General features: G+C 40.3%; 1 protein-coding gene across 1 annotated transcript in view; it reads right to left on the bottom strand.

The window, feature by feature from the left end:
- Nucleotides 1-22,368, bottom strand: part of LOC139734956 (signal transducer and activator of transcription 5A-like) — a 55,450-nt gene extending 33,082 nt beyond the window's left edge. Inside the window, exons 1-8 of the mRNA XM_071645733.1 lie at nucleotides 22,176-22,368; nucleotides 18,577-18,733; nucleotides 15,545-15,631; nucleotides 6,056-6,142; nucleotides 5,281-5,362; nucleotides 3,800-3,936; nucleotides 1,851-2,002; nucleotides 767-922 (exon numbers count right to left, since the gene is read on the bottom strand). Coding sequence (XP_071501834.1) covers nucleotides 767-922; nucleotides 1,851-2,002; nucleotides 3,800-3,936; nucleotides 5,281-5,362; nucleotides 6,056-6,142; nucleotides 15,545-15,631; nucleotides 18,577-18,733; nucleotides 22,176-22,306 — 989 coding nt within the window. The 5' untranslated portion in view covers nucleotides 22,307-22,368. The remainder of the gene's footprint in view (nucleotides 1-766; nucleotides 923-1,850; nucleotides 2,003-3,799; nucleotides 3,937-5,280; nucleotides 5,363-6,055; nucleotides 6,143-15,544; nucleotides 15,632-18,576; nucleotides 18,734-22,175) is intronic.
- Between the last annotated feature and the right edge of the window lie 1,522 nt (nucleotides 22,369-23,890).

The following is a 23,890-nucleotide window of genomic DNA, read 5'->3' as shown; positions in this document are numbered from 1 at the left end:
AGCAAAATTTAGATTAAGCTGCCATTTGTATATTTGGGTACACAAATGGGCACACAGAATGCCATGTCAACTGTACAACGTAATTAAATTCAACACTGCTAATTTGGCTCCAACGTATTCTACCACATCTGTAATAAATCACACAGCATGGAGCTCACAAGCTAATAATATCACCAGACATGTTCTGGCTGGCTTAAGCAATGACACAAGAAGTCATTTTGCACAAGCGTATCACTGTCTTCTCTGGTGTTAAATGTGAATAAAACAAGTTGCTTGGATAAAGCCTAAGAGATGACTGACAGAATTGGCAGAATGTTAACAAACTTACAATACCATACAACAAATATTATCACTGGATTCAGCACACTTCACATCTTGACTCCCTGCATCCAGAAAATACAGAGCTTTAGATTTGCGGCGCGGATGTCTGAGACGACGATTGCGTTGGACGTTCTCCTCTCTCCCTGCGTCATGCTGAAAAGTATCTTTAGATTATGGAGCGACGCAACCTATAAGAAATAAAATGGCGCCCCCATATGATGGGTGCATGAAGCAGCTCTCTATGTCATGAATTGAGCGGATGTAAAAATAGCCCAGAACGCGTAGTGAAAACCCAGACGACGTGAGTTATAAATAGATCAACTTTGATGCGCGATTTTGCGCAAGCGCAGAACATTTTTTTTCCCTCTGAATATCCCCGTCGTGGAAATTGAAAGCTCCGTATTATCTTTACTGGATGAAACAGCGGTGTCATGGCCACCCTTACCTGGTGACGAGGGTAGAGAGCTGAGCCATGAAGCAGCGGTTGAGCTCTGGAAGGAGATCTTGGTTGTGGGAGGGGATGGGCAGCTGCTGCCTCAACATCTCAACCTTCTTCACTTGTTGCCGGTTATGCCATATCAGCTCTGCCAATGACTCACACCTATGGTTTGTTTGTTTGTTTGTTTGTTTGTTTGTTTGTTTGTTTTGGGGAGGGGTGGGGCATTGGGCAGGTATGAAAGGTATAGAAAAGGAAGATGGGATGACATGGGAGGGGAGGAGAGAGAGACGGGGAGGAGGGAGGGAAGGGGAAGGAGGGCAGGAAGGGGAAGGGGGAAAGAGGGAGGAGGAGGATGCGAGGGTAGAGAAAGGGAGGAGGGAGGGTGGAAGAAGGGAGGAGGGACAAGGGAAGGAGAAGGAAGGGAGGAGGAAGTAAAGAGGGAAGAAAGGAGGAAGGAAGGAAGGAAGGGAAGGATGAAGAGAGGAGGAAGGGAGGGAGAAGGGAGGGAGAAGGGAGGAGAGAGAGAAGGGGAGGAGGGAGGGAAGGGGAAAGAAGGGAAGAGGAAGTAAAAATGGATGAAAGGAGGAAGGAAGGGAAGGAGGAAGAGAGGAGGAAGGGAGGGGAAAGGAGGATAAAGGTAGGAGGGAGTACGAAAGAAGAACAAAATGGAACCAAAGGAAATAAATCAGCTGTTTTCTGCCTGCCATACGAGGCTAACATTTTCACAATGAACACGAGACATCTTTGATGTTACAATGGACCAGCACACCAAAACACCTTCTAAACAATCTACGTAAACACAGAGCATGACCTTGATTTTGAAAACAGTATTTGCATCAATTGCTGGTTTAATCACCCAAAAATCTGACTAAGAATGAGATTCAAGTCCTTCACCCGTGACATGGAGAGGCATTCATCCAATTCAGAGACAGTCTGTCTCAACATTGGTTTCTAACTCTATTCTCCATACACTTCTCAAGGTGAATTCTTTTCAGCGATTCAGGCCCCTACATGGCAAAACAAAGGTAGAGAAGGTGTGCAAAAAATAAATTCAAATGCATCTGTAGCTTTGGTCGAATGCTGTACACACCAGCACTGCAGCTGATCAAGGGAGCCCTCTGGAGGTCCACCGATGCCAGAAAGTTGCTGCTGCCGCTTCCACATTATAAGCTCGTCCTCTAGCACCCGACTTTGGAGGATCTTCAAGCTGTTGTGGGTTCTCCTGTGCTTCTCTGCCAGATCCTGATGACGATACAAGATGACATACAACTCAGCACTTTCAGCACTCATTTAATCTTCTATATACTTGGTATGGCCAGCATTGAACACTTGACACGTAAATTATGCAGGAGCACAATTGACCTCCCTTCTGACTGCCCCCTCCAACCAAATACAACTTCAACAAAAGAAAGTTAACATATTTGCTATAAAAACAATAATTGCGGACTCACACACACATAAAAAAAAAACACCACATGACACTGTGTGTTAAACTTCAAGAAAATATTTGGTATCTCTGTAAATGAAACCTGCTGCTTATTCCATACAGGGAAGTGTTAGAGAAGGAGTAGAATCTCTTTGCAATTTATGCTAAGGTTTCATAGCATGACAATTGAATGCTTAGCATTTCACAAGCTTTGATGTTCTATGCTCCAAGCCGCTCTTCTATAGAGTTTGGATATGGAGACAAAAAGAAGAGGTTCTTGATTTTAACAATTTTTAAGCTGTATTTCAGAGGAAATGTTGAAATCCTGTTTGGAACTTGGTGGTAATTTTTTTTTTGTATGGAACAACTACTTCAAGTTTTTCTTCCAATCTCCTGGCTATTAATATCCATGGACTGATAAAGGAGGGTTAGGGTCCTAAAGTTAAAATACAACCATCATGCACACATTTGTGCATAATATCGTTCGCCAGGTTTAGTACTTCACTGATAAATCTTCCCAAACTAAGTAATTGGCTTAAGCATGCTTTCGTGTATTATAGTAGTATTTTATAGTTAAAGAATTACAACTTTTCGCTAATTTTCTTTACGTGTCCTACATTCTTTGTACACTACACAATTGCTGTCTGAAACATTGAAGGGGAGAGCGAACTGCTGCTGGCTAGGTATGTTGTACTTCAGGAGAGATGCATATTCAAACAGAAGTGCTGTCTTTTGTTAAAGCAATTTATGAACACCTGTGATAGCGTGCATAACTTCTCGGCACCGAGCATGGGTACAAAAGAGAGATTGTTTCCTTTCCTTCTTTAACACCTCCCCGGCCTATACTTCCTGAAAGGAAATATTGTCTTCCTTATGCGATTAAGGTTCTATTGAGGACAAATGATTGAGCATGACATTGCATTTTATAGAAGTCATTTAATCTAGAAGTACTCAAAGAGAAATGTAATATGTGGATGTTCTGTTCTAAATCATATAAGTCAAAAGCACATGTTGAGATCTATCAACAGGATCGTCTTTCTTTTTTTTTTTTTCTTCCTAAAGGGGCAATAGAAAACCAAATTTAGACGATATATCAAGGGTGTACCTGGTCATGGCTTATCCCTTACTCAGGGATGTCAACTTTGACAACAGCATTCCAGGGGCCCGTTGCATAAAACTTACCGTTGAATTTCAATGGTAACTACCGTCAAAATTAGGCATCACAGCCAATCAGCATCAAGGATTATAAAATTTACCGCTAATTTGAAGACTTACCGCTAGAAAGGAGCGGTAAGTCCAGCGGTAAGGGTTTTATGAAACAGGGCCCAGTTTTCCAAGGACTGGAAGACACATTTCTGGTGCAAAAACAGTATTTTTACATTTTCTGCAATAGACATGTGTAGTAATTCAATTTGGGGCAAAAAAAGTGTTTTCCATGAAACCTGCAGTATTTTTGGCAAAATAAAAGTAAATGTTGGCATCTGTGTTTACTATCCCAAACTTTGCCAAATTATCTGGTTGGGCACCCACTGACAAAAGAGGAAAAAAAACCAAAAAAACAACTGAATCACAGATTTTCGGGAAATGGGGAGGGGAGGGAAAAGCGTGCCTACCAGTCTCATCCGCAGCAGTTCCTGAGCTTCCAGCTGCAGCATCTGTTCCACATCCGCCTTTTTCTTCCTCAGAGCTACCTCCTCGGACCGACGTGTGACATCCTCCGAGGGCGCCGATGCAAGCTGGTTGAGGCGACCTGTGAAGGGACAGGCAACATCAGAACTTAGTGTAAATGCACAAATATTTCGCAGTACATCAAAGTTTTGCAGATTTTTTGCTACTCTTGGTGAGTGCAAAATCCAAAATGTTTAAATTTCTTCACAATTTCCACTCTGAATTGTGCACTTCATCAGCTGATAAATACTACTCCAGTAGTAGAATGTTGATGACATATGGGTATAAGTGTGTATGTGTTCTGGTATTCGTTTGATCATGTGTGTGTGTGCGTGTGCGCGCGTGTGTGTGTGTGTCTATGTGTGTGTGTGTGTGTGTGTGTGTGTGTGTGTGTGTGTGTGTGTGTGTATGCTAGTAGCTTTCTGTGCAGTTTAAATGAATCGTTTGTGTGCATATACTTGCAATCAAATTTGTGTACTTGTGTAATCCTTAATGACTGGAACTCATCGTCTTGAAAACGGCAAGAACATGTTTGCCGAAATGGCAGAAGTGGGTAGGCCCTTTTCAGGGCCACATACATACCCAACAAAGAATACGTGGTGCACCATTAAGCCTTCTACCACCCAACTCAAAAAAGTTGAGGACACATTTGGATGACACTTGCAGGAAAAGTTGATAATGGCACAAGGAACAGAGGATTAAATTTTGGTAGTGATCCCAGAATTTTGAAGGAATTCTGATCTTTTAAGGTCTGTGTTTTCAGAGTGCTTTTCTAGTTCTTAATACCATATTGCATTCACGCTGGACATACCTGACAGATGCGGAGGCTGCGGTGACATTTTAGGAAGAAACTTCTAAGACCTCTCATCTTCACCTTTGCTTTAAATACCTGTCCCCTCATCTCCATAAGAGCATATTCATGCCACTCATTTTTATCTCATTTGCTGGAAATGATACGTGCAGCCAAAGTACAATGACATTTGATTTTGACTTCTGACTGATGAATTTCTATTCTTATGAATGCGAATCTACTCCTATGACATGAAAGCCAAACTACTCCTATGCTCCCTACCAAATGACATGACCATTTGACATTTCTGGCTGATAACCATATGTTAGCAACAAGATAAAAGGAATTGGGACAAATGATTGAACAACCTGAAACATATCTGAAATAACATCTGGGGGGCGAGGATATTGAGCATATGAACAAACAAACAAACAAATTGACAGCGAGTGTCTGGTTGAACTTGCTCTGGTATGTTACTTCAAAATACTATGTACTACATCCCGAGGGATTTTCTTGGAATACAGAGATTGCCAATGCAGTTTTGCTTGAAACAATGCTGCTATTTTGGGGGTGGGAGAAAGATATTTCTAGGGTCACATTGAGTGCACAGGAAAAGGTGCAGGTACGGCCCCACACCTTGAATGCGTAGGTTCTCCTGGTACTGAAAGATGAACATCTCTTGTTTCTGCTGGAGGTTGTTCAGATCCTCTTCTGTTTCCTACAGACCAAATGATGGAAGAATGGCTATCATGTCAGCATTAGCAATGCGAATTATTCTATGTAGCATGTACAAAAATCTCCTCTGAAATATGGACCGATGGTGCTACCTTAACTGGCATGAATTTCCGCAGTCCACAGCCCACTGAGAGCAATTAAAAGTGCTTTTCACAAACGATCGCAACTTAGATCTATGTGACTGTGAATACTGTATTAAAACCAGATACATTTGCAGTACGGTACTTTTGCGAATTGCCACCGTAGGCATTCACCGTAGGCCTATTGTGTAGACGAGAACATTTGCATGCATTTTACTTTCCCAAAACTTTCATGCACACAATAATATCTGGTTTTAGAGTAATTGCAAAGTCTAAAGCCTTTCACTCTTGAGGAACAGATGTACATGTTTATGATTAAAAGACAAACAGACATTTTAGATGGGACATTTCTCCAAGTCCTCATTCTCCTTTCTTCCAGTCTGAAGGGAAAAAATATAGTGGAATCAAAACAATACAAAATTAAGAGAAGCCCTCATTTACATATCAGTCTGATTTAAAAACACATTTAATCATGTGCATTAATTTAAAAAAAAAAGACTAGATTGAATCAACACTGAATGGAAGAATATTTAGAATACAATACTTCACCTGATTTTACAACAGTTATGATTAGTGAGATGCCATTATTCACTGACCTGTGTCATGACCTTGATATTTGTGATAGCTTCTGTGATGTCCTTGTGACACGGAGGTGCGACAACCGGCTCAACTGTCCGGTTTTGCTGAGCATGGGAGAAAGGGGAAATTCAGCCATAAATTTGAACACACTAATGGAAGATTACAAGAGACAGACGGACTGACAGACAGCCAGAAAATGAAAGAAGATTAAGAGCTGAGTGGGAGAGGGAGAAACAGAAAGAGGGAAAGACGGGCAGACAAACAGACAGACAGACGGGAGAGAGTGAGATGGAGAGTGAGAGATGGAACTACCAAGAGGATGGTCTTCAGTTGAGTTTGAAAGTTATCAAACTTCAGTTTGAAAAAGGGCCAAATGCCAGGTCTTTCATAAACATTTACCTAATACAGTATCTATGATACATTCACCTGAAGAATTCCACTGTCTGGCACACTGGAGTTTAACACTGCATTCACAAGCGTTTGGCATGATGCCAAGCACATTGTACCATGACTCATAGTTACATCAATTACCACAGAGATATGGAAAACTATCCAGTATCAGCAATCATGAGATGGCAGATATGATACTGCAGGGCATCATGGGAGAACTCTGTTCACCGGTCGAAGAAAATAGATGAGCGAAGTGGTTTAGTAAGAAAATTGTACTTTTCAGGTGTATGATTTCTCAGGGGGCACAGGTTTTCTTGAGTTTAGCGGGCCAAAATTCCCAGAGCACTACTTGGGTTATTTGAATTCAAATATGTCGCATGATTTGCTAAGCTCCTCATATACATAGGGAAACTCCCTTCCATTAACATACTGCCCACCACACATTCAGGCCATCCACTGATCCCCTCCGAACAATAATTTTTCAATTTTTCAATTTTTTTTTTTAATGTCATTTCCAGTCACTGGCTGAGTGGAACCTTTTCTTTTCCTGAGCTACAGACCAAATAAATCAATAAAATTTTGCTACACTATTTTGCCAGTTTAAGGTTTGATAGCATCATAGAGCCAGCAAGACCCAGGATGACACATTACTCCACTCTGATGACTTGGGTTTTTCACAGAGAGAGAGGAAAGGAAAATAAAGGAGCAACTGCATAAACATTCGCTGCTCATCCATCTCCACCATGACCCCGAGTACAATCGTCTGCTAGCTGGTGAGATGACTTGCCGAATTGTGATAAATCCCCGTGTGGACAACATCCTGTTTGCAGCATCTAAATAAAGTCTTTCTTGGGTGTAGGCATTTGTGAGACTTGTGTCCATGCTGCTATTTCTGCTCTGGCCTGATAAAACCCTAGTTCTAGTTTCCATTGCAAAAGAGTGGCACAGGTGACAATCTGGCCTAAACATGTATTGACACCATCTCGTGTGGGTGGGGGGAATTGCGCAGTGGGGGGGGGGGGGGGGCGAGCGGGTCATCTGCAGGCATCTTGTGGGCAGTGAAACTTGAATGAACTCAGTGCCACTAATATGATATTCACTTATAAATTGAAAGCTTATGAAAGGGAACATTCCGTGAACTAATTTTCAACAGAATTTTAATAAACATTTCCAATTCTCAAAATCAAGGTGGCAGCCATGTTCATAGTAAAATCTGGTCACTCCTACACTGTACCAATGCACTGCACGTCCACTGTAATCAGAACCATTACGACTTGACAAAGAAATAATTTCCCCACATCTGCTATTCTTGTGATGTCACAGAAATCACTTTGTAACTCTCTTTCCGCCTTATGTAAAATACAGCATATCACACCATAAAGAAAGATGTTACACCAAGGTCACATTTCAAGTGAAGGTTAGGCCAGAAAACTGTGAAACAACCCCCCATTAGACACATTTACCGAGCTTTAAACTGCTGACATTGTTTCCATGACTAATTGTTTCATTCCTACTTTCAACAGCCACATATGTATTCCTTTGGTTAATTTGAGTCTTCTAGAAGCAAGTGTTATTCTAATTTTGTTACTGCACACAATGAAAAACATAAGGGATTTTCCATAACTAAGAAAAAGAAATTCTCCAAATAGACATGTCTGGACTCTCTGCATTAATATACACTATGAGATGAGCTTAAGGGGAAGCACCCAATGATCTAGGTTGTACTGGAGTAGTCTCTCCTTTTGTATTTCCCTTTCCATTAATTTTTTAAGTTCCATGTTATCTCTATACAAACTGATTGAAAAAAAGGTTGTCTGGGAATAATACAACTGGATTAATGACTATTACACTATGATGGTGACAAGTGTTTACAACATTGGTTGGAAACACAGACGGAATCAAGGTGAAACATTGATTCTCGGTATACTACCCCAAACAGGAAAATACACTGTACATCAACAGTTAAATTTTAATCAAGGCGATACTCCAAGTGAGAGCGGGTATACAATACTCATTTTCCGTGTGATTAACACATAATGAGTTTGTAAGTACATCGTTGTTAGCATTCAGTGAGCCCCTTACAATATCTCAATTACTATTGATTGTGACTATGATGTAATCTGAGTCCTCCAAACTACTTCCATGCATGCGAGAGATCCATCCGATTTTACTTTACAAGTGAAGGAATACACTTACTCACTTGGGAGGATTTTTTTTTTTTTAAGTAATTGTAGTAATGCCCTCAATAATACCGTGAGCAGAAATGAAAGCTTACTCCTCTATTAAAGAAAAATAATCACATGCAACACACTGTACACTTCAATGTGTTTGTATCTTTAAAAAAAATAGTGAAATGAATGATACCAAATGTGCAGGAAAGCTTTTCTCGAGTTTGACTTGTCATTTGACACTTAGTACAGACATTGACACTTTTCAGATCAATGTATTCATAAGTATGCAAAAGTATCTCTGGTTCACTTGCAACCATGCCAAAGCTAATCAATGATGTGGTAGCGAGACACATTGTATCATGCACGTTCTCTCCCACTCTCTTTCCGTCTCTATCTCTAACTCTTCACATGCAGTGCTACATATTGGCATTCAGCCATACAACTATCCATGGCTTAACAACTGACTGTAACATCAACAGCTCTGATAGATAGGTGTACAGTGTAATTGGGTGAATAATTAGCATAATGCACTTACTGAGGCCAATCTTTACCATGGCAATGGCTCTATTGAAGTAATTGTTCGACTCTCCCGACTGAGCTGTATTGTGACATTCATATGGGTGTACGTATGTAAAAAGGCATACAATCTAGCACACAAAGCTTTTGAAAACTATGCTGTAACTATCAAGATATCTCTGATCAAACATTCACGGAGCTAACAAATGATTCACAAATGTTTTAACGTAACACTACTGTCTGCAGGATATATAGAGCAATGGTAATTCTACATGTAGTTGCTCACAGATTTTCCCTTCGCTGACATGCTTAACAATTACATCCAACTGCATCTCCCTTCCCCCATGGCTTCAATTTACAAAATATAAGAGATACTGGTATTGTAGCATGCACAGTAGCAGCATACAGCTCAGATCTCTCATACTCTGTTTATACTGGGAGTTTAAATCCTGCTTTAGATCCCAACCTGAAGACAGATAACTTGCAGTATTAAAGGTCGAAAAACATTTAGCCAGAGCTAAAGTTAGCCCACTCTAAGAGGTGGTTCAGGTCTGCTTCAGCCCCCAGCTAACATCAGTATAAAGGTATCTCAAAAGTAGCTTGGTCTAAATTCAGTGACCCAAGCCTTCAACAATGGGTTTGCTTTCGAGTCTTTACATTTATTGACCTCGGATGGGTGCACTGTTTCTAAATTAAGGGATGGTTGGGTCTAGTATTGGTTGAGGTGAGGACTCAGCTTTAATTACATTTTTGCAAGATATCTGAAAACCACTGACTATAATGAAATGTTACACGAGCATACAATTCTAAGAGGATTTTGAGTTTAAAATGGCTAGAGCATCCAAAATCAAATTAAACCAAAGCCATCCTAATAAAAGGTGGGTCCCACCCTTGATTGGGATCTCTTTGTTTTGGATATATCGGCCATTTCAAAACCAATTTCCATCAAAGAAACTTTGAAATCCTCTTAGAATTGTATGCATGCTCTTTCATTAGTCATAAGAGGTTTCTCATTATCTCAAAAAACATCATCATCGAAAAACGTTGGAAACCCGAAGCCCCATCTCAAACAAAACTGAAACATGCCTTTAACCCTGGTGGTCCAGAATAGCAGTACAAAAAGTTATCTCCCTTTAGAGGCGGGCAAAAGTCATGTGCAGTATGACAAGGGTTATCAAACTGACTGACATTTAAGATCCCCAAACAGCTTCCACCAGTGGAAAAAGGGCGGAGTGGGGGGGGGGGGGGGGGGGCAATTAACTGACACAAATCGATAGTTGTAATTTGACTGGTTGTAAACCACACCCCATTTGTGACCATGAACATGATCAGAGGATCTCTTGCATTACTTGGAAGTATTAAAGGAAGACTACACCTATGAACATACGCCTATCTCAGTCCTGTAAAATTTGAAATTTTTGCAGTGTGGAAATTTTGTGAATCTCATGCAACATAAAAACAGTGCAAAAATAAGAGCGCACACATTTTTTGCTTGCCATGGGCTTTTTGTATTAAAGACCTAATAAAATGGTTTAGGCATTTTTTTCTCAATAATGTAATAATATTAAATGTTAAATTCTAAGTAATTCTATGGTTGTGCGGGGTTTTTTACTGTTCTGAATTTTGTTCTATGTTTGTTAACATAATGGATGCAATTTCCTCGGTTTTGGAAAACTTGCTATACTTTCGCCGCATGCGGCGCACTATCACTTCTAAATTGTGATGACGTCTAAGAACGGAGTCGTTCGTTCACGACCAGTCTAGCCGTAGCCAGCGAGCTGGCAAGGCTATGCTAGCGCAGTGCAGCGCGCGACAGCCGGCGGCCGGCGGCTGCACTGGCTAGCGCTGGCGGGGGAGCGAGCTAGCGAGCGCATAGCAGGTCCTGCGCTTCACTATTGTCATTGGCTAAGCCTTTAGACAAAAGAATATTTAGTGAACTGTATCGGATTTAATACTGCCAATAATACAGATTACAACTGTGGTACGCTTGGATATCCATTATTTTCGGCAAACTCGTGAAATAGGCCCCACCACTGCGTGTCTGTACTAATAGATAAATAGTAATACTACGGCGACTCGCCTGTTTAAATACTCATGAATTCAGCCCCACCGTGTGGCGTTCATCTCGGTAGGTAAGCACGGCGGTGGGGCTGCCTTCCACAGTCAATACTCGTGAATGCGGCGAAAATGACTTCATAATATGGCCCTCCACTAATTTAACGGCCAATTTAACCATACAACCCTACCCAACCCTAAACCCTAGGAGGACCTACCCTTGCTTGCTATAAACGCACGGGTACGGTGCACGCGCACTGCGGTGGGGCCTATTTCACGATAGCCCCGCCACCACTGCGTGTCTGTACTAATACTGTACTACGGCGACTCACCTGCTTTATAGGCCTAGACCTACTCGTGAATCCAGCCCCACCGTGGCATTCGTCGGTAGACCAAGCACGGCGTTTGGGCTTCCTTCCACAGTATGATTTTTAGCATAAAACAAAAACTACCCGACCAAAATTGACGATCATTCTTGGTATCGTGGCGCATCTAAAGTACTGATAACAAATATTGCAGAAACTGACTATGGGAAACTGGTTAGGCCTTTTTTTTTTATATATATAGCCACGACCCACCCTGTAACAACATATCTCCCGAATAGGCGTTAGAGTGTAGCCTCTGTTTTTACTACTACCAAAGATTCTGCTATTACTACTTACTAGTCTACTAGACCTAGTGCCGTAGTGGTAATAGTACTACTACTAGTAGTAGTACTGGTAGACTACTACTACTAGTAGACTACTATAACTACTAACATTGTTAGTAGACTGCTACTAGATCTACTACTAGACTACTACTAGTAGTTTAACTTGTAAGCGCCGGCCGACGGGCCAGGCCATGGCCGGGACGCTCCCGCTTGCTTGCTGCGGCCGGAGTAGCCGCTCACTTTGTGAGCAAGCTGAGTCTGTTCTTCTAATCTATTTACTAGACAAACATTTACAACTTACAATATGTCAATCATGTAGAATACAGTACACGTATATCTTTCCTAACGTTAAACTATATGGGGGCATACCAGACATACCACTCTGTATTTCCCAGGCGATCGTTTCCGTGAGGTCTATTCTCGGGCTTGGTGCCATGTTCTTTATATGCTCTTGCACTGGCAGCGGGGGAGATAGATGCAGCTGGTTCATATCGGTAAGGTGCAGCCCCACGATAACGTTCTGGTTCATCGGCTGCCTCTCCCTCCCCATCTTCCCCTTCAACTTCATGTGCCTGCTCTTCTTCTCCGCTATCGTCAGAGCTGCAGTCTTCATCATCATCATCATCAATGTCGAAGTTTACCCATATAGGGGAAGACATTATGCTCGAGGTACCAGGTATCTGTGCAAGCCAACTTAGTGATAATGTACGTGGTAATGCGTACATGTCGACAGTCAGTGGGTCGACCGGGAGCGCACATCCCGCGCGGGGCCCCGGGCCTGGCCGGGCTAGCTATCGTGTACGCGCGTGTACCAAGCTAGTAATCTGAGTGCTTGTGCTGAGCGGCGTCTGCTAACTGAGCACAACTCCGTGCTTATACGTCATCAATCGGTTCAGGGGTGTTGGTCACGTGACTATCTTTTTCGCAAAAGCTGTAACGGGGTCCTCCAAAAATGTGATATTTGGGGGAGTTTCTAGAAGCGATAAAAACCGGAACGACACTGACAACATATTTACATTGATAATCATGACATATATTTTACATTTCTTTTGCATATTAAAACATTTTGCAAGCATTTTATTAGGTCTTTAAGAGTATGTGATTGGCCTATGTGTAGAGTACTGTACACTTGCGCACATTTGACTGCAATAAACTAGTATTGTAACCAAAATATTGGCAGCTGAAATGTGCGTAGTGTGAATGGAGGTGTGAGTGATACACTTGTTTCGAAGGATCCCAAAATGGATATCTTTATGTAAAACATAATGGCCCATATTCACGAAGGTGGTACAAATGAAACCATGGTTTAAAGGGATCGTATTGTTCTGGTTGAGACCTAATTTCAGGTTTCTAACATTTTTTGGTGAGATAATGAGAAACCTCCTATTAAATATGAAAGAGCATGTCGTTCCATGAGGAATTAAACTTTTATTTGATGAAAATTGGTTTTTAAATGGCTGAGATATCCAAAACAGAGCGATTCTAATAAAGTGTGGGACCCACACTTTATTACGGTTGCTTTGTTTTACTTTGTTTTTAGATGTTTCAGTCATTCCAAACCCGATTTTCTTAAAATAAACTTTGAATTCCTCTTAAAATGGTATGCTCTGTACTATTTCATAAAGGTTTTCTTGGTATCTCGCAAAAAGTTAAAAGCCCAATTTTCATCTCCACCAATACTGTACTATCCCTTTAAACCATGGACAAAAACCATGGAGCGCCAAGTGTCGCACAGAATATTTTTTTACGAAATTGGTCATTTCGTCAACAAAATGACCGTTTCGTTAACGAAATTATCATTTCATGGACGAATTGTTCATTTAATTACAAAATGTTGTCATTTCGTTACAAAATAATCATTTCATCGACGAAATGACTGATTTCGTAACGAAATATTCCACGCGACACTTGGTGCTCCATGGTTTTTGTCCATGGTTTAAACCTTGGCTTCATTTGTACCACCTCCGTGAATTCGGGCCAATATGTTATACATGTATCTTCTAATATCTTTGATCTCAGGGGAGGTGCATATCAAGGGGTATAACTGTTGTGTGAGTTCTTGATTTCTTTATATTCGATAGTCCTCAAGCACAAACAAATTTGCTGTCATACATGTAATGTTGATCAGTAACCTTCAACTGTGAGCTGTTTGAAGTTCTTGCTCAATTGTTGTGACCTTCTACAAAATAATGGCCCCTTGTTCAGACGCAAGCCAGTTTATACCAAATCTCGATAAAGAAATGACGTATAAAGAATCATCATATAGCCGACAGACCATTAGGACGCTAATCTCGACCGTTCTGGTAAACGTATAGATGTGCCTTTCCCACTGTGCATGCTGTTATGATCATGAGTGACAGCTATGGGGTCACCTTTCCTGCACGCTCCCATTAAGCCCTGCCCAGTTACTGTAAAAGTGGTTTCTTTCGTGGTGGTTTTATTTTTCGCGCTTTTCGCACTTTGAGGTTGAACCGCGAATTTAACATCACGCGAAAATGCTTTGAACTCGTCGCTTGTTACAAAGCTATCATTACCGACCGCGAATTTAAACACACGCGAAAAAGTCGGCACCGATGGAAACCACGAAAGTTTCTGTACGCGAAAGAAACCACTTTTACAGTATACTGTTCTATGGTCACCACACATTCAGACACACAATGGACACGATGGAATGCTGATTCGTTATCAAGTTCTAGTTCTAAACGATGCTCTGACAGTCGTTTCGTTGTATGTCGTTTCGTTATAGGTTGTTTCATTAGTCAGCATTCAGATGTATATATTAATCGTAGCTATACCGTTTTGGTATAGCTATACCGTTCTAGTATAAATTTTTTGTGTCTGAACACCCTGATAAACATGCGAAATTCATCTTACCCACCCACATGCGGAAAAATAAATCACACCAAAAAAAAAAAAAATCCCTCTTTGACGGTAGTAACAAGCACTCTACAGTACATACACTGTATGCCTGCAATGTCAAGGCTATGGCACACCCTGTGTAACATGCATACTAGAATATACCGATAAAAACCTTTGCAGGTATCATAAATCCATCTTTCCCCCTACCCTGCCCTCCTTCCCACTTTAACTACTGTGAGATTCGAGAGAAAGCTTCGACAGTTCCATTGCACAACAGGCCTATGATCTCTACACAAAATATGTAAAAGGTCATAGCAATTCGAAAAGAATAATTTTTGAAGCCTATTAACTGCTCTTTCCATTTTATCAAAAGGAATTCAGTAGCGCCTTCAACGGGTTGCCTGCGCATATTTCCTAGTCTCAACCTCTGCCTATTTTGTTTTGAAGTGTTTTACACTGCATACAAAAGTCTGTATGCTGAATTCTCTTGGATTGGGGTCATGATGCATCCTACACAAAAAATAGAAGAGAGCATCTGATATCACAGTACTGTATGAACTTGCAGCTATAATTCATCATTGTCCTCTTGCCAGGTATACACTGTATTCCACACAAATGACAGAGAAACCTACTTCTTTATTCATCAAATACAGTGTACCTCCTTCTGCTGTTCATGTGTATTTCCAAGAAGAGGTCTTCTTTACAATGAAGTTAAACAAGAGCAATGGCTACAGGATGCTCCCAGTCATACACTCTGCAAAACAAAATAAACTTCTTGATCTTCTCTTTGCCATATTTTGACAAACCACGTAATACCACAAGCATGAAAATCGCTTCACTCAGAGCATGATCCAAACCAAACTTACCATGGAATCCTGCACTAGTCTTTCCTCACTCTCCAAGCAGTGGCAAACAAGTCGCACGAACCCAAAGGGATTGTTGCCAAAACGTCTCTGTGATTGGGAAATAGAAATGGCGTAAAGATTCGAGTTACCTACGGAAAAGGGGAGGGGCAGTCGTTCAGAATTGACATCAAGCAGAAAATAAAATTAGCATTTTAATAAGTGATTTTTAAAAAAAAAAATCACAGCTGACACCATGGAATGAATGTTCGTGGGTATCAAATGTGGCTCAAAGCCTAAAATTCCCAATGAAGACATGGTCAAATTAGTTTCATCACATACTGGTATAGTATATTCACACAAATCATTCGAGAATTAGGTAACAGAAACCACTAAACAACGTCAATACCTTGAGCTCAGATGACAACAAAAACAATCATGGCAGTGATAATAAAATCAATAATAACCACAAACGTACAGAATTCCTGACATTTACAGAAGGATGCTTGATCTAATGAACTTCAATCTCTACTCACAGAACTGCCCTGTAAAACACATAAATGTTTTCAGGAGGTTTTATGGAAATTGCAACATGATGGTGATATGCTTTAACTCTTTATGTGCCACGTTTGCACACCCAACTCAGTCGACGGCATGCCAACTTCACATATTCTGCTCAAACGCACAACCCCGCTCAAACCACTCAATATATCGCCAAACGCCACAAATGAAAGCATTTCTCTTGATTCCGTTCCTCTCACATTATAGCCTGCGTTGTATGTGGTGATTGACAAGCAAGCGGTGTTCTGTACAGTAATTGTGTGTAAATTTTTTATACTAAGTTTCTGTCACTATTTTGTGTGCGAAAGTGATACATTTACACTAAAGTAGCTACTGGGCATTTGAAAGAAAAACAATCACAGATTTGTCATACATTTTACATCAATGCAAAGCTTGGCATTTTCTCTACAGCTTTGCTCACTACATCTACAATTCAACAGAAATCTATAAAAGTTACAAAGATTTGAAAAAAAAAAGTGTTTTCTCAAGGCATGACTACGTTGCTGTCTCAGAATAATGTGGCACACCATGGCACATACAGAGTTAAGAGTCAGAGCTACATTTGGTTGAAGCCTGATGTTTACTTCTGTCCGGTTTAAATTACAAATTTTAGTTTATAGCACTGACATTAAATGTACAGAATAATAATGATCAAAACAGTTTCAATATGCATGCAGAAAACTGTCCGTGACGGTGTACTGATATTCAGTGATCAGAAAAGCAAGGAATTTGACACATAAATGTGTGGAGCACAGGAATTTGGCAATATAAGCATCAGTGAGTCAGCTTTTCAGCAAACCTTGTCTTAAACAGTATTATGTCTACAAATGCAGCCCAAAATGATTGGGAATATAAGATAGTTACACTTGTATCTGAGTTACACAATTGTATCTAAGATTGTTACACTCACATCTATCTTGTATCTGGATCAAGTCAAGAAATATATATTGTCTATATAAATGTCAATAAACTTAGGGGAAGGAAGAGTAGAATAGAGGAGGAGGATACAGATGAAGTTGATAGACATTCGTCCTTTGTAAAAGAACAAATAAAACACAGTTTGCTTTGTCTTACATGATTTCTAAACTTCAACTGTCAAGCATCACAATCTCATACACATTGCCCACTGAACACACACCCATGACCTCCTGACTACCTACCTTTACTATTAGTAAGAAATCCTAAATGAAATGAAGTCTTTTGCACAGTTACCAAGAAAACAAAACATGACATACAAAGAGTCCTGACATACTCAAGTGACTTCATTCCATTCATATGGAGAAATGATAGACATGTCCTTTAAGGTAAGTAAACATACATAATGAAATTCTGTTAGTGACCATGCCAACCATAACACAATGCGATCCATGTGTCTAGATCAATCACTAATGAATGACTAAATCATTACACCCAAAAATTATTGCTTATGAACATTTCAGGATGAGCAGAACAAAAAACCCAACAAACAACAAACATTTCTGTTTACCTCATCAAGGGAGAATACACTCCCTAAAAGTGATAATCATTTAATGTATACACAGTGGAAAGTAGCACTAGAAGTTCAGCAAATTGGACAAATTTCAAGGAATTACAAGGTCATTTCTGAAATATTCTATAACATGACACACTTTCTTTAATGGCTATTCTCAATTCCAATCAAGATGTTAAAACATGTGTAATTTCAACAAGAAAAAAAAGAAGATTATACTTATGTTAGCACAAAACTGGAGAAAAGGTTATGATTGACTAACCCAAGGTCCCAACAGAGTATCATGTTTACATGACTGATTTCAATCACATAAAAAATCTCAACACTGCCTGGTTCTTCTGAAGCTTCCCCACAAAAGATAAAATCAATTTTAAATTTCGTTACTACACAGGCTGCCATAGACTTACAGTTGAAATCAACTATATAATCAATTTTAACTCTTCATAAAACAGGGCCCCAGGATCTGTTATCCTGATCTCTCTTTGAGGTATATTCACCTTTCATTACAAACTTTCAGTGGCCAACTTCTGAACCTGTTTTGTTTTTCTTTTGTCTTCTTGTGTGTGTGTGTGTGTGTGTGTGTGTGTGTGTGTGTGTGTGTGTGTGTGTGTGTGTGTGTATCTCACTTCCTTTGCTGGTCGCAAGACCTGTCACAAAACATTTCAAAAGCTTCGAGCAGGATCAGTCAAAGCCTGCCAAAGAGCTCATCGTTTTGCCCAACAATTCACCGAGAATGAAAAAGAAACTGAAGTAATACCTGGAAATTGAAAACGTCAGTAGCGTTTGTCACCTATTTCTAGGAAATGAAACAGCTGCACCAATCTTTACCTTGATCCCAATTTGAATTTTATGAGTCATACATATCCAAGCAATGCATCCAGACAAAAACAAACATGAGATATATAAAACCAAGAAAGAAAAAAAAAACATGGAAAAATACAAAGACAAAAATATGGAAAAAAAAAGTTCAGAGACACACATCAATAATGAAGGTAGGAAGTCTTACACTGAGCTCCTGTGTAAAGTTGTTGAGCTTGAGTCTGATAAGAAACATTTCTTCGTCGGACAATTCCTCGATCTTGGACTGCACCCGCTGGATCATCTCGTGCAGTAGTTCGCTGGCTGCAGGCTCACATATGGGATTGTCGATGTCGATGGCATTCCTGATTGGAGGGAGAGTAATCAAAGGAACAAGCTTCATGAGAAAACGATGACTAATCAGGTATCTGCAATTCTCTCCCACTGTCTTTACTTTGCCCTTGCATAGTGCTGCCAAACCAAGACTTGCATGTAATGCCTTTAAAATTTGCATAATATGCTCCCTCAAACAGGTTTTTCCCCATGACATCAAAGATTATCTGCATCATGCTACTGGGTTCGCTAAAACAAGCATCATCAACTCTACGACAAGCAAATTCCAGATGAATTGCCCAAAAAGCAGGTGAAGTAAACAGCTTGTGAATCATGACAGATGAATCAATGAATTCATGTGTACTTCGAAATGGGCGGAATTCAACAGAAATTCCCTTCGTTTCAAGTTGGCAATAAGCAAGAGAGTATAACTTTGAATAACACATGGGAAAGTGACCATTTTAATGACCTGCCACTATTTGGTGGCAGTTAAGGCCTTTGTGGCGCTAAACAGAACTTGTGATGAATACATAATTTGTAACAAATGGCTGCCGAGCTGACCTTAGTGAGAAATTACCAAAAAATCTACCCAATCATTAAAGGCATTCACACTGACAGGAATTAGCGGGATCTATGTCTTGAGATTTGTATCACAATCCATGTAAATCTTGAGAAGCAAAATATCGACATTTTCTATCCCATCATTCAAAAAAATGTAATCACAACCTCAGTACGTATACACAAGGGCAAGGGTTATCATTTCAGTAGATATCAGGCATGACATTTAATTATCACATTCTGCAATTACTGCAGAAGTGGACCTCTTCGCATGAGTAGGTAATTTTTCGCACTCTGCTGGGTAAGATGAGTTCTATGCATTTTTAACGGGACCGTTTCTGTAATTTATTACAATTTAGGGATGTTTCTTTTCCAACAGCCTAGTAACAAAGCATTTCATTCACCTGCTCCCTTCTATTAAGTTCCCTGTTGCTAGGTCCGGCAAGCCTTGTGATTGTTAAGGGCAACTTTTGTGGACAAAGCATGCATAAAATCTGAATACATTACAGAACCGGTCTATTACGTGGAATCAAGATATCAACTACTACAACATATGCCACGCAAAAATATTCCTGTGCTTTTATTTTCGCGCTAGTTTCTGGTTGCGCGAAATGCATGAGAAAATTTGAACACCACAAAAATTCCCATTTTACAGTCTTTGTGGGATATTTCTGTCCATCTGTATGGGCATAAAAAAACTTGATATTTGGATTGCGATCAACATTCCGCTATTTTGTCTGTGTGAATGGCACTTACATGTACGACTTTGGAGAAATTGCTCATAGAAAATCATGATGAAGTCTACAATAACAAATATAGTGATCTCTACGACATACACAATTTAGATTTAGGTGATGATATCATAAGCGTAAAACTCTCCCACTTTTTCATTCCTTCCATTCATTCAAGCGTATGACACAAAGTGCCTGGTTGATACAGTTTTACCATTTGCTGACTATTGCTAGTCACCTGGGGCATACCATGAGGGTTCAGCATCATTCGCCCATTTACTCTCCAACTGATGTATATAACCATTTTTTAAAAATCATGTTTTTTGGTTGATAATTCAGCAACTACTGTATAAGCTGTTACATATTTTCGCGAGGGTTTAATTTCCACGAATTTCGCGAATCACACTGGTTAGATCGCGAAGTTAAGAGCACGTGAAAATGTCTCCATGCGCAAGGGTAATAGTGCATTTACGTTAGCGTTGGCATCAGTTCGCGAAAATGTCTCTGACTTCCTCATTTGCGAAAATATCTGTACACGAAAATAACAGCGTATACAGTACACCCCTTCTCCCTGAAATGTTATCATGGTAAGGTTACAAATTCATGGAATGAATACTGAGTGCTCAGTTTTTTAAAAATAAATTTGTTTGTTTGTTTCAATGTTTGTTTGTTTGTTTGTTTGTTTGTTTGTTTGTTTGTTTTAAGTGTAATATATCTTACCGGGGTAGTACATGTATATAATCCTTCGACACTGCAGGATTTTTATCTACTGAAAATCTTACGGCTGCGCTTACACCTCACATGACTTACCTGAGCCCCTTAAATCCATTGGGAAGATTTCTGAAATTGTGTTAGCAACATGGGGGATGGATAGACTGACATACAACCAAGAAAAACATTGACTGCCTCCGGAACCCTTTCCCACAGAGTGCTCAACACGAGAGACTCAATTCTACATTGCAAACTTTTTTATGTCACAAATTAGAACGCCACCTGTACACGTATGTCATACGGATGTCCAAAGTTCAGATAAAGACACACCAGGCTTTTTGTTCTCTCTTCCTTTTTCCTTTGGATTTTAACGTTATCCAACATACCTTTCGAGAAACCGAGGATAAAAAAAAAACCCTCTGCGCAAAGGCTCCTACTAATTTCCCATCAAATCATCAAACTATCAAACATGCACACAATTTATCTTTGATACAAAGTGATCCTGATTATACTCTGCATAAAAATATTGACACTTGTTTGACCTGACAGCATTGTAATTCACAAGAGATTATTGAAGGAATTCAATGCCAAGTCTAGACATGATGACGACTTAACATGAATAAAGCAAACAGAAAGAGTTCTTGCATGCCAAAAATAGCTTTCCTTTACACACTTACTGGAATTAAATCAGAAGAGCTTAACCATCATGTCTACATTCAGAATCTAGAAAACACAAAGGCAAGATGGAATATGTGATAAAATTATCCCATCTCATACCCCATTTATACACAAAGTTGGGCCAAGGAGCGTTCCCGAAGCGCTTCGACCTATGCCCCTCTGAGTTTGTTCACACAGAGAATCACTACTCAACAAGACCATGTGCGAAGTGGAAAAGAGGGGCATTCCGTGTATGTCATGGTGATCTTTGAGTGTGCGGGAACTTCTAACATGTACACTGTAACAGTACGCACAGTGTGCATCACATGCCACTTCTGCAGTACTCTAAACATTGGTGACCGTTTAATATAGAGTTAACGGTGCTTCAGGAGCACTCCTAAACTGTGGCCTCGGGAGGGGCATAACCCGGCCCAAGAACTTCAAGGGGGGTGTTTCACAAAGCCATTCTTAGAGTTAAGAAGGACTTCAGTGCGACTGGTGATCAGTTCTTGTGCTGCCGAATTATTGAGATTCTGATAAGTATGGCACACAAGAACTGATCACCAGTCGCACGTAAGTCCTTCTTAACTTTAAGAACGGCTTTGTGAAACACCCCCAAGGCACGATTGTCTGTTAATACAGAGTAGAGAGGTTCAGGAGCGCTCCTGGAGCGCATTAAATGCCCTGTATGAATGGGGCACAAGCACACATGTACCTCACAGAGAGAAGAGGCACAAACCCAGCTGGCAAAGCATTTCACATCCTGGCCCCTGTCCCACGGTGGTGTCTCATCTAAAAGAAGAGGGACTTTACTTACCAATTCTGTTCCTCAATCCAGTGGGCACAGTAGTACCTGACCTCAATTGGAAACTGGAGGCCTTGGTAAAGGACCTGCAGCTTTTCCAGATCCTTGCCCTGGAGCTGCTGGAGCTTGTTGATAAGCGACATGGTGGCGGCGATTGCAGACACCGGTCGTTGGTCCACTGCACCACAACAAGCCCAAATTCAATGATGGGAGAATGCCTTTGGCCAAATTAGTGTCACACACCTGTACATGGGGACAAAATGTGAATAACATAGTGAATCCATCTGTACTTACACAATGTACACTGTTTAGCTAACAATTTTTTTCATGTGTAAGGAGATTAGTTGTCTTGCAACAGGCAAGTAGAATCTAGTGGAATGCGAGTACATCTCATCATAAATGAACCAGAGCAATTAACCAGTGCATACAGTTGACTGGGATACCTCCCCTTCTCATGCAAACACTATGAGTGCGTTTATCTAAACATTTTCTGAGGCAGAATCACGGTCCTATTCGGGCATTTTCGGGGGTTAGATAAGCGCAACCGTGTTTTCAAACGCATTTAGAAATGCCACTTTGAAACGCCATACAAAGGGAGTTTTGACACGCATTTGAGACCATGATCGCCTTTCTGCGAGTAGATAAACACAATGCCGTTTTGAAACGTACTTATATCTCAACGTCAACTCCCAGCTGTTTCTGGTTATGTTTTCTACCCATTATTTGTGTGTGAATGATGAGGCATGTTTGGTGATTTGCAGTTGACCTTTACTTCCTGTGATCGCAGGATGGTTAGATAAATGCTGCATCCCGAAAACTGCGTTTCAAACCACGTTCACAAACACCAATCCAAACGCATTTTGAAACGTAATTCTCTCTCTTAAGTTAGATAAACGCACCCTACGTGTATGTGTCACCAGTTTCTGGTTCTTCAGGTATATATAACATTGATGAAGTTCCTTTGCCTTGACCACTGACCAGGGGTTAACATTTGACCCTCTCTGCCAAAAGAAAATTGTATGTTTATTTCTATCCATTACACCAAAAGGCATAATTGTTGGACTTCACTTCCTGAGTAGAGTGAAATTTCTTAGCTATATTTTGGCTATCTAGACCTTGACCTTTCTAACTCACAACTTTGAGCAACTGATTGCTTATTCCTTCCAGACCTTTCATATCAGTTACAGTAATATCCACTGGGGCATTCCTTCCTGAAGTTATTGCAGCAGAATGTACATCTCACCAAAGTACAGTGACCTTTGACCTTAACCACTGACCTATGGTGTTCATGCATTTGATTGTCAATTCATATATGTCCTCTGCATCAAGAGACATTCCTAGCTAAAGTAATGGCTGGAAATGACATTGCTTCGTAAAAGTACAGTGACCTTTGACCTCTGGCCATTCCCCACTATCAATGCATGAAAATAATTTTCTATTCATTGCTACCCCTTCCCACTGGACACTCTTATGTAAAATTACAGTTACAAAAATACACATTTTAGTCAAATTTTAATTACTTTTGGTCTGTGACCCTGAGGGATTAAAAAAAAAAAAACTAATCACCACAATCACAGCACATGTACAGTGGAGCATGCATTGTACGTGTACCTTGGCAAAGTACCAAGAAACTTCATTCAGAAATTTTCCTTCAATTACAATAACAAGCTGTGGGACAGACAGACAGTCGGCCAGATTATTCCTAGGAAATATACACAATGCCTCTA

Source organism: Diadema antillarum, unplaced genomic scaffold (assembly GCF_040938485.1).
Source record: "Diadema antillarum isolate AM-2024a unplaced genomic scaffold, OU_Dant_1.0 seq00000555_RagTag, whole genome shotgun sequence".
NCBI lineage: Eukaryota > Metazoa > Echinodermata > Echinoidea > Diadematoida > Diadematidae > Diadema > Diadema antillarum.
Note: the sequence above shows the minus strand (reverse complement) of the source record. Positions and strands in the feature narration are given on the sequence as shown.